General features: G+C 37.8%; 2 protein-coding genes and 1 non-coding gene across 5 annotated transcripts; 2 read left to right on the top strand and 1 right to left on the bottom strand.

Annotated features, from left to right (window-relative positions):
• Positions 1-595: 595 nt before the first annotated feature.
• LOC113499830 (RNA polymerase II-associated factor 1 homolog) lies at positions 596-5,460 on the bottom strand. The gene is made up of 10 exons (XM_026880383.1): positions 5,033-5,460; positions 4,588-4,963; positions 4,017-4,306; positions 3,622-3,820; positions 3,113-3,295; positions 2,779-2,852; positions 2,309-2,512; positions 1,782-1,944; positions 1,227-1,439; positions 596-753 (listed from the first exon to the last, which is right to left on the bottom strand). The coding sequence occupies exons 1-10, from the start codon at positions 5,098-5,100 to the stop codon at positions 691-693; spliced, it is 1,833 nt and encodes a 610-aa protein (XP_026736184.1). The 5' UTR covers positions 5,101-5,460; the 3' UTR covers positions 596-690.
• Positions 5,461-5,555: 95 nt separating this feature from the next.
• Positions 5,556-16,305, top strand: LOC113499831 (nucleosome assembly protein 1-like 1). 3 transcript variants are annotated; one of them, XM_026880385.1, is made up of 9 exons: positions 5,556-5,649; positions 6,014-6,128; positions 10,035-10,242; positions 10,789-10,949; positions 11,345-11,475; positions 11,666-11,826; positions 11,939-12,127; positions 12,653-12,775; positions 15,032-15,151. In XM_026880385.1, the coding sequence occupies exons 2-9, from the start codon at positions 6,022-6,024 to the stop codon at positions 15,149-15,151; spliced, it is 1,200 nt and encodes a 399-aa protein (XP_026736186.1). In that variant the 5' UTR covers positions 5,556-5,649; positions 6,014-6,021. The 3 variants fall into 3 exon arrangements, with proteins under 3 accessions (XP_026736186.1, XP_026736187.1, XP_026736188.1); XM_026880386.1 differs by lacking the exon at positions 5,556-5,649 and having other exon boundaries at positions 6,022-6,128; positions 15,032-16,305; XM_026880387.1 differs by lacking the exons at positions 5,556-5,649; positions 15,032-15,151 and adding an exon at positions 13,811-14,863 and having other exon boundaries at positions 6,022-6,128.
• Positions 11,199-11,283, top strand: LOC113500383. The gene has a single exon (XR_003401195.1). It is a non-coding gene; the product is annotated as a small nucleolar RNA Me18S-Um1356 (small nucleolar RNA).
• Positions 16,306-16,899: the final 594 nt, after the last annotated feature.

Here is a 16,899-nt window from a genome sequence, read left to right as displayed (position 1 = left end):
CGACCAACACTACTTGACGAAAACTGACATTTGCACGCTTAGAAAATCACGCTAATTTACACGCGCATCGTGAAACTCCTATTTAAAAGAAAAAAAATGTTATTTGATTCGCTTCGTCTCCGCTAGAATGAATTGACCCCAAAAATATGAAATGTATTATTGCGGCCAATGATGTTATAGTTTATATTATAACATCATTGATTGCGGCAAACTAGGCAACCAGATAGGAACAAATTCTTTTTTGCTGTTGAAATGAGTTGCTTGTTCATTATGTTTGTCTTCACCTAATCAAGTGGATTTTAAACTAATAAATTTCATATAATAATTAGGTGTTTTTATTTGATTATCCTTTTCAGGCTACATTGTTTTTAGCATTTGCAATAAAAACTAGCTAGCTACCAAAAATAATAGGCAAGAAATATTGTATTGTAATAAAAAGGGACTAAAGAAAATCGCGATATATCCTTAACGCTTTATTCAAATTACACTTTACATAAAAAACAGGCGACAGTCAACATTGACATCAATCTTAACAAGACCCTTCTTTAATAAGACATTAGAATGAGCGAGATGTAAGTATGTGCAAATGACGAAGAAAGACAGAGATAGGTACATCTTGTGTCAGTCGTGGTAAGCTTCGAAGGGGTCAAGTTAAATTGGATTGTCTTGTGGTGAACACATTCATGGTATTCAATCGGAGCCACTGTGCCGAGATGAGGCGCTAGACGCTGATCCACTGCGGCTGCGGGATCCCTGGAAATATGAAATTCTTCAAGATTTGCACAAAATTAAACGTAGGTTTTAATAGTTCAGTCAGCATCAAAATTCTTGGAATTTAATTTTAAACAACAATATTCACTATTATTGGCACACCATTTACTATTACTTATATAATAGACTATTTAGAGTTTTACATATCTGCAGTGTGTGCAAATTACATTTACATTATACATTGTAATTCAGATTAGGTTAGTGAATACAGCACCTGCACTGAAGACGGACACAAAACAGTTTCACTCCTTCCTGTTTGACCACAACATTTAACTGTACGACTACATTGCCCATACTTATTAAATGGGGAAGTTGCATAAAATTTCCCACTGAAGAGCAAATTATATAGCCCCGTAGTAGTACATTCAAAGGTAAAAAGAAAGAGGTCTGTTTTCCGATGAAATGCCAATTTGCTGCAACCTACGAATTCCATCTAGTCATATCAGTTCACTTACCCGCCTAGACCCGCTGCCAGACCGGCTCCTAGACCGATCAGATCCGCTGCCGGACGCGGAGTTCTTTCTGGAGCTAGCCCGGGACGATGCCTTGGAGCCAGACGCCTTGGATGAAGCGCGCGAGCCTCGCGACGCCCGCGACGACGCGCGGGACGAACGCTTGCTAGCTCGCGATGACGCGCGGGAACTGGCGCGAGAACTTGTGCGAGAGCCCTGGAACGAACGACATTACATTATATTCATACTTTTGTGAGCTTAATGTATACTTCAATGATGTACTAACTAGGCTGGGGCTCATTCAGTGCTCCGTTTGAGTCCGAAACTAGTCGGAGACCTTGAGACATAAAAGCCCCTCATTATTAGTGTAAGGCTGTACGTAACAATAATGGGGGATGGTTTCGATAAAAAAAATCGATGTTACGAATTAATTCAATATTTCCTCATCATCTGGTAACTAATCTACACCCACTGCGAAAACTGGCCGCATTGTATTTTTTTGAAAAAGTAGCGTATTTGTATTAAACCTTCTTCTTGTAAAGCACATGGTGCACTTACCTTGCCACTAGCCTTAGAGCTAGCCCTAGATCCCCTGCTGGCTGAGCTAGCGCGCGATCCCTTGCCGCTCTTTGAGCTAGCCCGGGAAGACGCCCGGGATGAGGCTCGGGATCCGGACTTGGACCTGGAACGGGAACGGGAACGAGACCGACCCGAACCGGACCTGAAAGTGAATAGTTACGTTAAAAGATTAGACCTAAACGGTCTGAGCGCATGGATAGCCGAGTGGTTAAGGTCACTGTGCCAAACCCCCCCTATGCGGATCATATCGCGGGTTCGATCAGTAGGACAAGCGTTTCTGTGATACACTGCATGTCCTGAGTCTGGGAGTCTTTGTGCATGTAATTTGAATGTTTGTGAAAGAACCGCGACGCAACGATTAAATTCTTCATACGGGAGGTCGCTTTTAAAGAAAGAGAAAAACATAAGGTCTATATTTTGCTCGACAATGTAAAAGACGTTGATGGAATGTTGAATAGTTCAAAATTTTCTTAGTTTTTAGGATACTGCAATTTTTTCGTTCTTACCTAGCAGAACCAGATTGCGCGGATCCAGAGCGAGATCTGGACTTCCTCGACCCAGAACCAGATCGGGAGCGGCTTCTGGACTTGGATTTTGATTTGGACTTCGATTTGGATCGCTCGCGTGACCCTGACCTTGACCTGTTTGAGCCTTTTGATCGCTCGGATCCTTGTGGCGATTTGGAACCTGATTTCGATCGGGATCGCGACCTGAAATTAGATTAGAATATGTTTATCGAAAGATCTGAATGATTTTACATGTCTGAATATAATGTGCTTTTGAAATATCATGTCAAGGAAAAACGAAATCGAGCATTTTTCATATTCGAGAGCATGAACGTTAAATCTGTAACATACTTTACTCTTATTCTATATCCGCTACGTATTGTAAATAAGAGACCCTGACTAAGCTTGGGTAAAACTAGGCTAGTCTAGCCTAAGCTGTCAAAATCACATTATAAGACTTAGTTTAATACCTATCCTTTTCCCTGTTCTGTCTTTGATTGTCATCATCATCGTCATCTTCTTCCTCTTCTTCTTCATCCTCCTCCTAGAAAAAGAAAGAAAAAATATATATAGGGTGAAAGTCAAAAGATGGACTCTGTGTAATGTAATATTGTATATCTTTATCAGGATGCAATAATTATATTATTTATAATTCTAAGTACACTTTAGTAGCCCCAGCATACAGGTGCGATTGCGGTTTTTTTTTGAATAGCAGTAACAATATGAAAACGTTTTTGTTTCTACATGGCCTGGCAAAGTAGCAAAGAGCTTTGTTAAAAAACATCATAAGGATATTCGTCATACCTGTGTAGGTTCCAGTTGTTTCTCTCTGAGCCGCAGCATGCGATGTTCAGCCGCACTGAGCGGTCGGTGTGTGACCACCAGTCTAGTGAGGGCCTGCGCCGCGGCGCCGGCGCGAGCGCGACGCTTTGACAGTCGGACACGGGTCTCCAACTCGTTGTAGTATACGCAGTGGTTGCGTACCACCTGGGGATCAATTATATTGGAATTAGTGGTGGTGGCATTGCCTTTCTATGTATGGATTTGTATGTACAGGGTTTGCGGGATTGATAACAATGCAAAATTTTATGTACTTTATAGAAAAAGAATACTATAAGCTGTAAAGTAAAATATTGTTAGAAAATCTTTATTCCTAGACCTAGATGGAATTGCTAACCCTGAGACACCTACCATGGAGATCACTCATTCTCATACATACACCTACATGGTAAATGGACTCAGTAATCCTGCTTTACAGGCAATATGAATAATAAACTTAATGTATGTTACATAATTACATAAACCACACTTACCAAAAAGTAATTCTCTTCGTAACCCTTAGAAGCTTTGCTTTTAACATTCCAGTTGTACTCCCTAGCCATCTTATACTCATAAGTGTCTCCGTCCATGTACAGTATGTTCTCATTGATGTCACGGCGACGTTTCTGTATTGTTTCCTCTGTGGGCAAGCAGTATGCCACAAACTGTTCTCCACTTTCGTCCATCACACCTCTGGAATGAGACAAATTCTTTTGTAGATTTGTTCAAAGTTGATTTGGGTAGAAAATTTTGCTTGGATTATATTAAACTTACATATAAGATGAAACTAACAGGGTTTTAGAAACATGTTACTTTTTTATTTGGGATAGAAAGAATTATTCCTCATTCGGGACTTCAACGGATTATACATAAAAACCATACTACCAACCTAATCATAGCTTGAGACATAGCCTCAATCTGTCCAGCGATATTCTTGTCAACCGGAGCAGGGTCCGAGTCGAATATGACCTGGGCACATGGATACTTCCACATGTCAAAGTCTGGGAACACTTCCATGACCTCCACGGGTGTAACTCCTGGTTTGCTGTAGTGCTTCTCAATGGGTTTCTTGTTATCTTCAAATGTCTTCTCAATAGCCTTGATTTGACTCTCCCTGTCCATGTATAGAGTTTCCTCGCTGAAGATCTTCTTGACATTGTAACCGACTTTGGCTTCAACCTGTAATGTTAAAGTGATGTAAAAATTTGAGTGGAAGTTCTGTTTAAGTAAGTTTGTAATATCAACTTATTGTCTATTTGTTACAGGAAATCTACAAAATGGATGGATTATAATCGAAATTTACTACCAAGCATAATATAATGCTTGGCAGTAAATTGTGCAGGTTGAGTAAAAAAATAGGAACAAAATTTGTGTTACACGGATTTACGTAAAAATATCAACCAAGAAAACTAAGTTGCGAGATTCAGTTATTCATGTTAATAAAGAAACACATGACATACCTTCTCCATAGACTGAGGCTGGAACCTCGTCTGTTCTGTAGAGATATACTCAGAACGTCGCAACCAAGATACGTTTTTGGCATGATGACGCGACCGTTTAGAATCTTGTGGGGTAAGGATATCATCTTCCAGTAATTTTTCATCAGCTGGATCTAATAAGGCATTACCGTCTCCTTGATAAATATCACGGTTTATGAGATCTATGTGTACGCCCAAATCATGCTCCGTGAGAACCTCATATCGGTAGTTCTTTTCCAAAGAGGTTGGATTGTATTGAATGAATCGAGTCGAGGGAAATGGATATGTAATGAATTTTAAGTCAAAAGGTATATCTGGAAGAGTGTTGCAGTACTTTACGCGTGTCACCAGCTCCGTCCTGGGAACGAAATCGTAATTAATACAGGACTAAGCATTAAATTTATTAAAAGTATAATAATCAACTAACCTCCTTTCGCCCGACCGCTGTGGACGTTTCTCCCTGTCCGGTTCATTTGTTTGAACTGTAGGTGGCATTCTTACGGTCTAATATCACTTATCTTCACATAAACATTTCAAACATTTGTAATAACCACAATAATCATTTAAAACTCAATCCATTGCAGTCAAATGATACACAAATTACAACAAACAACGCGCGACAACTAATATTTTCCCGTTGTGACAGCTGACATTCACTGTATTACTTGACAACCTGGCATTATTTGTTTCAAGCAACATCGATCCATGAATATTGATTATTTAGTTGTATTAACGATGTATTAAGTATTTCATTCGTGTCTTACAGTATAAAAGAAAAGAAATATCTTGTTTGAAAAGGTATCTTCTGCAAACTTGCAAATATTGATGCATCAATCATTTTTCTCACGTTTGTATGAAAGCTTCGTTCGACGTATGAAAAAAAAATCCGGAAATGGTAAACTTGCCAGTTCGATCGTTACATTTACGTTCATAAAGTTCATTCATTCGCCCGTTCGCCGTCATTTGAAGTCACTGTGGTCGCTCATTCGCCGTCGGCCTTATTCCGTCGCCATCTTTCTTTTCGCAACTTTTGTCGGCAGTAAGGTACGTTTTATTACTCGAATATTTCGCTAAATAAAACGATTTAGTGTGTATAAAATTGTTTCACCGCTACTTCAATTATATTGTAAATCCGTTTCTGCTCGTAAGTGATATTAGTTTCCCTATTTGTGCAAGAACAAAGTCGGCCATGTGGTCGGCCAAAATGGTTTTTCAACGTACTACGCATTATGTTTTACATGGAAAATCACGAAGTATACTTGTTAGATAAAGTATATGAGTATTTTTATGATGTCTGACGCGGTAGTGATGTATTTGAGACATTGCGTTTTGAGGAATTTCTCGGAAGCCGGTATGGTAACCAACGTGGCGCGAACGCCGTTGTGTTAACATGGTGTTCTTGTTGTAGATACAAACATGGGTACCGTGGAGCGCGCTGGTGACGACCACACGTCGGAGGTAGAGTCTGGAGAAGAGGAAGAAATTGTCGGGGGCGGTGAACTGGCCCATCATCTCATGAAAAGGTAAGTCAGCATGTCTTTCTATAGGTTAGATTTAATCACCCACATCACTTTGCGTTGACTTGACAGCAGTTGACAGCACGTGTAGTATGAAAGAAGGATTTGATGCAATTTATTTCACTATTTTCATAAACTTTCAGGATAAGGAAATATTTAATTTATGAAATTGAGTAACCATGTGAATTTATGGCTAAAGTTATCTGTCAATGTTCATTAATGACAAAAATCTGTTATTAAATGTTATTTAATGTATCATCTCCTAATCTAGGTACCTTACTGTTATCTAAACCGAGTATTCTGCAAAGGATTATTATCACTATTCTGAAGTTAATTTTAAAATCCTCAATTCAAAGCATTTAAATTACCATCAGCCAGTTTTCCATTAAAATGATTACATCATGTGGCTGGTCCTAAATTCATGTAGGATGAATCACCCTTCCTGGTTTAGAACTCCCACAAAATGATTAATCGGTTTCATTATTATTACTCCCAAGTTTTATATTCTTGTCATGTTAACCGCTTGTGTAAAAGACTTTCTTTTCAGAATTAAATCCACCAAATCTGATGTTTTTACATTTGGAAATATAGAACAGAAAAAAATATTTGACAATAAATAATAAATTAATACTATTTTATAAGTCATAGATACTATAACTTTTTGATCAAATCAAAAAAGTTTTCTAGCAACTCAACATTATCTCTAGCTCCAATCTTGTTGTTAAGCAGCATGTAAAAAAGTGAGATTATGGGTCAATGAACTAATGAGTCATTTTATGCTCTACTTGATCAATAAGTGTTTAGTCTAGCTGATACAATTTATAAGCACATGGTATTTCTGTGTAACCAAGCATAAATCCCAGTAGATTTTACTTTTCTGTAAATGGCAGTATTGGCAATGAGGGCCATGATTCTTCATTGTCAATGTTTTTATGGTTTGAAATTATTATAATACACTCATACCTAATTTACAAACAATTGAAACTGGAATTGTAATCGACTCTTTGCAAGTAGGTACTATTAATTGTCTCCGACACAACTTACAAGAAATCAATTTGACTAATCTTGTAATGAGACCCAACAAATACTAGTTATAGACAATTTTCTGGAATCACCAAACCCAGAAACGACTAAAAAAAATCTTATTACGCAAATATCTGACAGCTGCTTGTAAATGCGCAGTTTATGGGGGACTCTTCTCAAAGTACATTACCCGTTCGGGATTCAAGGTTCCTCTCGTAATTTGTTATTGCAGTTGTATACTACGATTTGTTACATAATTACTCTCCGTTAAATAAGCTAATTAAGCTCTAATAACTTCGCAAAAAATTGCTTAAACTGGTTTATTTTTTACACTTCGCTTATTACTTACTCAGCACGCTAAACGCCATTATATTGATACAAATCTTTGAATTAAGTGTCGATTTATCAAAGTGAAAAGCCGATAGAACTAGACTTAGTAGCTTCGTTTTATATTTCGTGTATACAAAGTCCATTGTTCAAGACAATACATACAAGACGTACGTCGTACAATGATTTCTTGCTTGGTGCCTGGCGCCTACTTACTTTGCCAATTTTGTACCCTTTTCATTCCTTGCATTCAGTAATTTGTTTTCATTACGACCCGACCTCGCCACCCAAGGGCAGAAGTCAGCCTTGTATCGCGATATTCAAGGCGAATGAGAAACAAATTAAGTCTTGTTCGTGTCCTTTAGGACGAAATTAAAGATACTTTTAAAGCCTGATGTAAGAATAACATTTATGATGAGCTTAATAATACATTTCCTGTGTTTTAAAGTCAGCAGGATGTTAAACTGTTATTCCTTTCTAACTTATGTATTAAATTTTAATCAGACTTCGGATTATCTTGTCATAGTCCATATGATGTTTAACGACTATTTTTTTGCTCAGTTTCCCTTCGATTTACCTGATTTTTTTACCTTAGACCACACCTTTATATATTCCTCTCGATTATCCAACGGAAATGTTCAATTACACTAGCTATAAAGGATAGATAAATACTAGAAAATGGATTTACCGAAGCATAACAATGAAGTACTTAGTAACTACGCAGTATTCTCATGTTTTATCAATTTAATCTCATCTTGAAGACAAACGGAAGTAGCTATACATGTGCGTTTATCCAATACAACTTACTGCGCGCGAAGACGCGCTACATGTATATGTAAATATGTAAAAAAGCCGGTTCTTCCTTACACTGCAGGTCCTTCACACCGATCCCGCACGACGCAATAATGGTTACATGTATAAAAATTATTCGTGCTCTTATATAAAAATAATAATCTCTTTGTATTATTTTTAAAATCTCCAAACCACTCTGTCTTTAAAAAATATACAGGGAAATTATATTTAAGTCTCAGTCTGTTGTCAGAATTTACACTCTAACCACTCCAAAAAGCATAATTATTTTACGTATTCGTTGGTTACAATAAAGACACATGATTCACAACATTATTATCTCTAAGTGTCACGCTATTATAGTAAATGGTATTTCATCGTATGATCAGCCTTGAATTTCTTTTTGCTTTTATAAAGTAATCATCACGTCTCCATTTCACGATACCAAATATCTTAGTAGCAAAAAGTGCAATCATGTCTGCAACAAAAAAACAGTGGATTTTCGTACCGACATTGAAGGCATTCATCTCATTTTTAAGATTTCGCAAGCCTATAATATGTTGCACCTTTGGTTTAAGCGTCAAAATTATTAAAAAAAAAACCCGTTCCATTTCTTTCGAAATTCCAATAAGGAAACAAACTTGCATGTAGATTCTGAAGATATATTTTTTTTAATGTACTTACTAAACCCTACCGCTGTTGGGATAAAACACACTTTATTAACTTTTTATCCTTGTTTAACCTACGTTACGAAAGTGTATTTATGATAAATCAGTTAAAACTGATAAATGCTAGGTCACTACTGATATGGTCGCTGTGTAATAAATAGTCTATGATTTAATTAGTATTAGAATGTATTTTTATTTTCATACCAGTTAATTGTGGCACTTGTACAGATTCATTGCAATAAAGCATTCAAGTAACTAATACGGTGATACTTGGAAGTAGTAAATTTAAATTACGTTAGAAGTATCACGTATACTACTTATGCAGTGCTAAATTCAATGTAACGCTTTGAAATAGTTCGTTTGATGTCAAATTGTTGACAAAACATATTGTCATGATCTTAATAAGTATAAAATCATCAGCCTATAAAACAGTATTAAGAAGATACCAGTAACAAGACGAAGGTCGCTATTCTCGTATATACGAATTACCCTTGAAATAGGCAAACCGGGGTACATCAGTACCTGTTATACACAAGTTTACAAGATACGTTTATTTTGTTGCGCAATGTGCTATTTCAGGGGAATTGGGGCACCACTATAAAATCTGTTACACGTAAGCTCTTGGGATAAAGAAGTCTGGCAATTTTGTGTCATGAAACGTATAAAATAGAATGATACGTACGTAAACGGAACTCCGCACTAGGTAGATATGCCCTGTTTGTATAGATAACTCGGTTATTTTGAGATTGTTGACATAAATATGTACTTAAAACATTATTTTGTATTCTGGAAAGTTTAAATCGAAAATATTGTCTTATAAAACTTTGAAACCAAATTAAATGTTATAGCACACATCAAAGTATAAGCATTAAACTAATATTATAAATGCGGAAGTGACTTTGTGTAGGTTTGTTACGTCTTCACGCTTAATAGCTGGATAATTTGAATGGGTGCAGCTGACTCTTTAATCCGACTGCATAAAAAGGAGTAATTAAATGAATTTGCCTTTATAACCGACATCCATTCGGGCGAGGACAGGAGCAACAGCTAGTCATCTAATAGAAATGTATCTATACCATCTAACTTTAGCTTCTTTTGTCTACAGCGGCATTACCCGCAACGAGATGCTGGCTGCGCTCACAAACCGCATCCACGTCGAGACGATGGCGTCCCTGCCGCCGAACGTGCGCCGACGCATCCGTGCGCTGCGAACACTGCAGAAGGAGTTCGTCGACATCGAGGCTAAGTTCTACAGCGAAGTGCACGCTCTCGAATGCAAATACGAAAAACTATACAAACCACTGTTTGAGAAGGTGAGGTTTTTTGCCCTTTTTGTTCAAAAGATATACCGCAATTCCGGAAAACAGATTCGGATGATGCTCGCTTATTGCCTTTTTGAATAGTTATATAAAATAACTAGCTGTTGCCCGCGACTTCGTCCCCGTGGGTAGAAGATATAAGTTATGATTTATACCTGCCCTGTTTTTTTTTCACATTTTCCATTGTATCTTCGCTCCTATTAGTCGCAGCGTGATGGTTTATAGCCTAAAGCCTTCCTCGATGAATGGTCTATTCAACACAAAAAGAATTTTTCAATTTGGACCAGTAGTTCCTGAGATTAGCGCGTTCAAACAAACAAACAAACAAACAAACAAACTCTTCAGCTTTATATATTAGTATAGATATAGCTATAAAAAATGATTATCTATTACAAATTAAGTAATCTTTTTTCCAAATAAGTTAAGTTTAAGTTGTTTACGCAAAATGTAGAGTATTTGCTTAATACAATGACTTACACAATCCATAATCATAGGAATTTATGAATTAACTAAGAATCACACGAAATCTTGTACATACAGCGCGCTCACATAGTGAACGGCGGCTATGAGCCCAATGACGAAGAGTGCCTGAACCCGTGGCGCGATGAGACTGAGGAAGAGGAGCTGGCGCGCGCCGTGCAGGGAGCCGCCATCACCGACGGTACGGAGGAGAAGAAACCTGCTGAGGAGAAGCCAGCCGAGTTAGTATACTACTATGCATCTTGTAAAAGTGGGACTAGTTGGATGTACCCTGTCGATAACTGCCAAGAACATGTTCATGTTACATAAAAAATACAAATAAACGTGTGTAATACTTTACTAAATAAGTAAAGTATATGAGCTTTCTCAAACTAAAAAAAAACTACGGTAGTACTGTAGTAATTAGTAAGAGAAAATTTACGTAAAACTGTTAAGAGCAGGCTATTGATTGGGTAAAATAAAAAAAATAATTTATTTTAATGATGACAATCAACACCATTTACTGAAAAATCATGATCAGATTTGTTTAACATGCATCACCAACTGAGGATATCTTCCTAAAATCTTCATTGCAAACTCTTATCAGACAGCCATTGTAGCATTAGTAAAATTTCAGGCCACCAATGGACCCCAATGTTAAGGGCATTCCGGACTTCTGGTATACAATCTTCAAGAATGTTTCCATGCTCTGTGAAATGATGCAGGAACATGACGAGCCTATTCTCAAGTGCTTGCAGGATATTAAAGGTATGAATATAGTCAGAAGACTTGTATAAATTATAACAAGTAAAAAATATTTATATGATGACATTCAACACCAATCGCTGAAGAAATCATGATAGATTTGTTTAACATGCATCACCAACTGAGGCTTGAAAATAAAGTCTTGCATGTAGCTTTATTTTAACTTATATCTCAAACTGAGCTTTACTTTCAGTGCAAATGCACGAGGATCCGATTGGCTTCACGTTGGAGTTCCACTTCGCGCCTAACGACTACTTCACAAACACTATTTTGACTAAGGAGTACTCCATGAAATGTAAGCCTGATGAGGAGAACCCATTAGAGTTTGAAGGACCCGAGATCTACTCATGCAAGGTACGATAATGTTGTAGTACACATCCACAATTTACTCATTTCACTACTTGGATATCCTAATCACAAAGTAAACTGAACTGAACACGAAAAATAAGTAATTCTTTTTACTCAGGGTTGTGACATCAACTGGAAGAAAGGCAAGAATGTAACAGTGAAGACGATAAAAAAGAAGCAGAAGCACAAGTCCCGCGGCTCTGTCCGCACCGTCACCAAGTCCGTGCAGGCTGACTCGTTCTTCAACTTCTTCTCGCCGCCCAACATGCCCGACGACCCCAACTCAACGCTCGCCTCCGATATCCAGGTATAAACAACACTACATACACTTACATACATGCTTAACGCTTAAAAATAGATTCCTCCATACATATACTACGAAAAACGTATTTATGTTACGCCAGCTGCCTGTAAAACAAATTTGCGAATCGTGTTACGATGCCGTTGATGTTTTTATGACTATTCTGTATACTAGGATAGTCTATTGTCTGAATTATGTTACCAGGTAGTAAATAAATACTGTTTTGTAATTCATGCTGAAATAAATTATGCATGCGTTTTAGTGCTCGCATTTTGATGGCAGAATATCCATTGTTGTTTCGACAAATTGTCTTCAGGTGACTGACTAGTCTATTTATTATTTACAGAATAAAGCATTGCATGTAGTATTCTCACGTATTGAGCAAACGTTATGAAAAATAGGCTTTTATACCAATTTTATTTCACGTTCGCGGTTAAGGTTATGTCTGATTGTACGCAAAATATGCGAATCTAAAAAAACAATATATTTTACATCATTTAATTGTATGTCAATAATAACATTCGTCACCAGGCGCTGCTCACAGCCGACTTCGAGATCGGTCACTATATCCGCGAGCGCGTCGTGTCCCGCGCCGTGCTGCTGTACACCGGCGAGGGGCTTGACGACGACGATGACGACGATTATGAGGAGGAGGTCAGTACTTACACACCGCTTGCATACACACGCGTGAGGTCTGTTGCGAAAGCATAGCGCATATGGTCAACGTTTTTCTGAGGTACCACTGATATCCAAAGGTCGTGTGTTCTATGTTCTTTCTCAAAATTGTGTATGAACCATATTTTTTTGCAGAATGGGCTTTTGAAATACAATTCATAGTGGTGTGAAATCATTATCGATATGTTGAATAGTTATTATTGTTTTAGGTTCAGGATGATATATACAAAGTCGTCTATGAAGCCTGCTTGAATTTACATGCCACCATTTTGTAATGGTTTAGGCATTTACAGAATGTTTTATTCTGTATCAAGCTAAAATAATATTGAAATCAGTATTATAAATAGGTTGTATTTAATCACCATTCTTACTGCTTTATTTTTCGGGTGATTGAGGTAACAGTAGGTCCAAAAAGTTGACAGTGACATGCTTTCGTTCAAAATGGACCTTACTTAATTTCAGCTTAAACTTAGGTAGCTTTAGTAGATATTGAAATGAATCACGAATGCTGACATGATTTTTATGAAATATAGTTCAGTCAGAAGTGTGCTCGACGAATGGAATATTATCTCAAATAAATGTTTTAATATAGATAGGACATGTAATAGATATGTGTCCTGATTCAGTATTATTTCTGATTGAACTACCGTCAAAAATGACGATAAATACTTATTTTTTATTATATACTCGCTTGTCTGCATAAGTTCAGGAACAGTGAATTCGACAGCCATCTAGCATTTCTACGAGGTGTTAGTTTGAACCTACATGCATGGTAGACCCTTTTTAATTGCTTGCTTGGCTAGTTTAGTGCCGGATGTGCTAAACGTTAATTTTGCCTCCCCCCACTCCTCCTAGATCAGACGGAGGTACAGTATGTATTCTGAACCCTGCTCCCCTACCTGTAAGTTAAATATAAGTGCGTCTGCATAAATCTTCCACGGGCAGAGAGTATACAGTATCTACGTCTGGTGGGTGTTGTGGCTGCACAAACAAAAGCGGTATATTTGGTTTCAGGAGGATTCGTACTTTGACGAAGACTCTGGGACGGAGGAAGTGTCCGACGCGGAGGATTGATGCAAGACGATTGTCCGACCGCCCCCTAGCGTTATATAATAGCGTCTCTCGGCAGCTCGCTGCGGGCCCACGACAAGCTTGCTGGCGTGGGCCCCCAGCGGCTCGTGCGTACGAGCTCTGCGTGCTTTAGTCTTTATCGCGACCATATCAGCCCATATCTCTTTTAAATTGTACCAAAAAATCGATTCGCCAAGCGAACCGTGTTAACGAATACTCCTGCGACGCGTCGGGTTATTGTCCTTTAAATCGGTAGTATTTGTACGCTAGAATTATAATATTATTAACTTCTCGCTCATTGACTCTTCTATGCATGGTTTATCCCTTGAACAGATAAATATGTTTTAGAGTAGATTTTTGTACAGAGCTTTCAAGGAGAGCTCACATCGTAGACTTGATGCGAGAAGTAAGAGGTGCCTTCATTATCGATGTATAATGCATGTTAACTTGTTAAATGTCTGTTACGACAACTATTTTGCATTTCTAGTTTAGTTATACAATTACTCGTTTTTATTTATTATTATACAGTAATTATAGTGTGTATTTTTGTTTACGAATTTTACATATTCGTTTGAGTACTTTGAAATTTCATGTGATATTACTATTCTCTAAGGCTATATTTAATGTTTCCTATTGAATGAAATTAAAGTACCGTCATTCCATTGAGACGCTAGTTGATCCCTCGCACCGTGCGTAAACGGCTATCTGCCCAGGAATTGAATTCGCTGAATCTCTTTTTAGTGCCAAAATGCATTTTTTACATCATCACTTGAACATCGCCATCTGTGATCTATCCGATATGTATTTTTATGAATGATTTGACAATAGTTAGGTCGGATAATAGATGTATATTTTTTTATTTATGTAATCTTCTATTGAAGTTAGCATAATAATGTCAATGTATAGCAGCTCGTCAGGTAGTTTTTATATATCGGTAATGGCTTTATGTTTTTGGCATGATGTCGTAATGATGACATTAAAATTGTATGCTTTTTACTCGAGTGTTTTATTTATTTTATCCTTATTATTTGCATGCGAGTTGTGCGAGTTATCGAGAATGCAGATGGTTGCAGAATTCACGTGTTCAATGTTAATTAAGGTAACGAGACTGATAAGGTTGGTGTTCAGTTGTAATATGTGTTGACGTTGTGTTGGCGTTGTCAGGAGGAGGAGGAATGCTCTACGGAAGAGAGTGAAGACGAAGAGCCGGCGCCTCGGAGACGAATCAAGAAGCCAGTGAAGGGCGGCCCCATGGACGACCCCGCCGAGTGCAAGCAACAGTAGGCGCGCCCGCTGCCTGCACTACTCTTTTCTATCGTCGAGGTCTGTTCATACGACTAGTATGTTTGGTGCTGAATATCAATTTACTGTCACTACATACGTGTGTTGTCATTTACAAATGATTCTTTCTTCAAGAGTCCAGTACGGTTTTAACTAGGTAAATGTTATATTCACAATTCATTTAACTCGTTGGGTGGTTTGAAGCCTACGGAAATGTTTATGTTCAGTTCTCAAACAGAAGTTATTTATTAAACTGCAATACGTGTTTCAATTTTTAAACAACTGAGGGGTAAATTCAATTAAAAAAACCCCTTAAATTCTTTATTAATTTGGAAGCTTCCAAAAAAATATTCAAAACAAACGTTTTCTTTATGTAATTGCTTATGTATAATGTTTGAAGCATAAGAAAGTAAACGTCGGCAACCTCGCCACATTCAAATAAATGCACTATAATGCAGTGACTGAAATCTAGGATAGGATGCTTTTAAAAAAGGACTTGTGAAAGCGTTGACCTACAAACCTCGCTAAGCTTCATTACCTTCACATTCCTAATTTCGTGTCAAAACACATAAGGCAGAGGAATGCAATCAAGGCAGACTTCGGAACGGAGACGATAACTTGCCTGTTATTCCTAGTTTGTATGTTTAGGCGCCGTATACCGCGAGAGCGCTCAATTTATCTAATTGTATAGTTCCGATGTTGTCGCCCCCGCTTCGGAGATCGAGTTCATTTAATATAATCCGCCTTGAGTTCACTTATTTGTCCATTGTTATTAGTAATCTAATTCGGTTTGGTGCTTGAGGCACGATAGCTAGGCTAGTATGAGACTTGTGATGTAGTTTACACTGCCTGTAAACAGCTGTTGGAATTAACGGTCTATGAGACGGTAATAATTAAATAATGTTATTTTGTAATGTATAATTCGCCGATTGTACGGTAATACCGCCAGTAAAGTAAGCATCTAGTTGATAACATTACTCCACAATGCAATTTATGTTTAGGCGTAATTGTTTTTGCGATTAACTTCGGAGATGGTAAGGATATTCTGATACCAGTTCTTTTATTACTATTAATGGTATTAGCGTTATGCTCGCATTGCGTACACCAGCTATAGGGTATTTGTACACATAACATTTTTAAATAAATTTAATACTGAATTTGCGTTGTTTATTATTTCTCTCCTATGTAGGTACATACTTCTGACTTTACCTTTATTAGTGAACTCACCGCCAATGATGACACCTTTACAAGTGTAAGTATTGTGCTTAAGAGGTGAAGTCATTCTGTGCATCCACATTGGATGTCCACGTTGGGGCCTATGGCGGGCGGGACAAGCGATGTGCTTCGGTGACTACGTGTCGTTCGTACTATGCGTGATGAAATGAGAGAAGGCGCGCGCTAAATAAAAACAGATTTTAACTTTTACACAGTTCACATACGACTTTACTTACCGCTAGTTTAATGCGACCTAACGTCGAGTGGCAAGACCAAAATGACTGGGTATATCTCTGCTAGCAGCGTATTAGTTCGCTTGTTGGCTAGGCCTGTTATGTGATCACAACGTGCTCTTAGGAACGTTGGAAATACGCGCTTACTCGCTCGCCTGTCGCGCTACTCCTGCCTTGTCGCTGCTCTCTGCTCTCTCCAATGGATCCCGTTAATATAGGTGTCTCGTGAACATGTAATAAAAAAACTTAGTACTATTTAACGCTGAAGCGTATGAGGGCCAATTGCCACTGAAAGGACAGCGT

The sequence above is a fragment of the Trichoplusia ni genome, chromosome 13 (assembly GCF_003590095.1).
Source record: "Trichoplusia ni isolate ovarian cell line Hi5 chromosome 13, tn1, whole genome shotgun sequence".
NCBI classification, from domain to species: Eukaryota; Metazoa; Arthropoda; class Insecta; order Lepidoptera; family Noctuidae; genus Trichoplusia; species Trichoplusia ni.
This window is presented reverse-complemented; position numbering and strand designations above follow the sequence as displayed.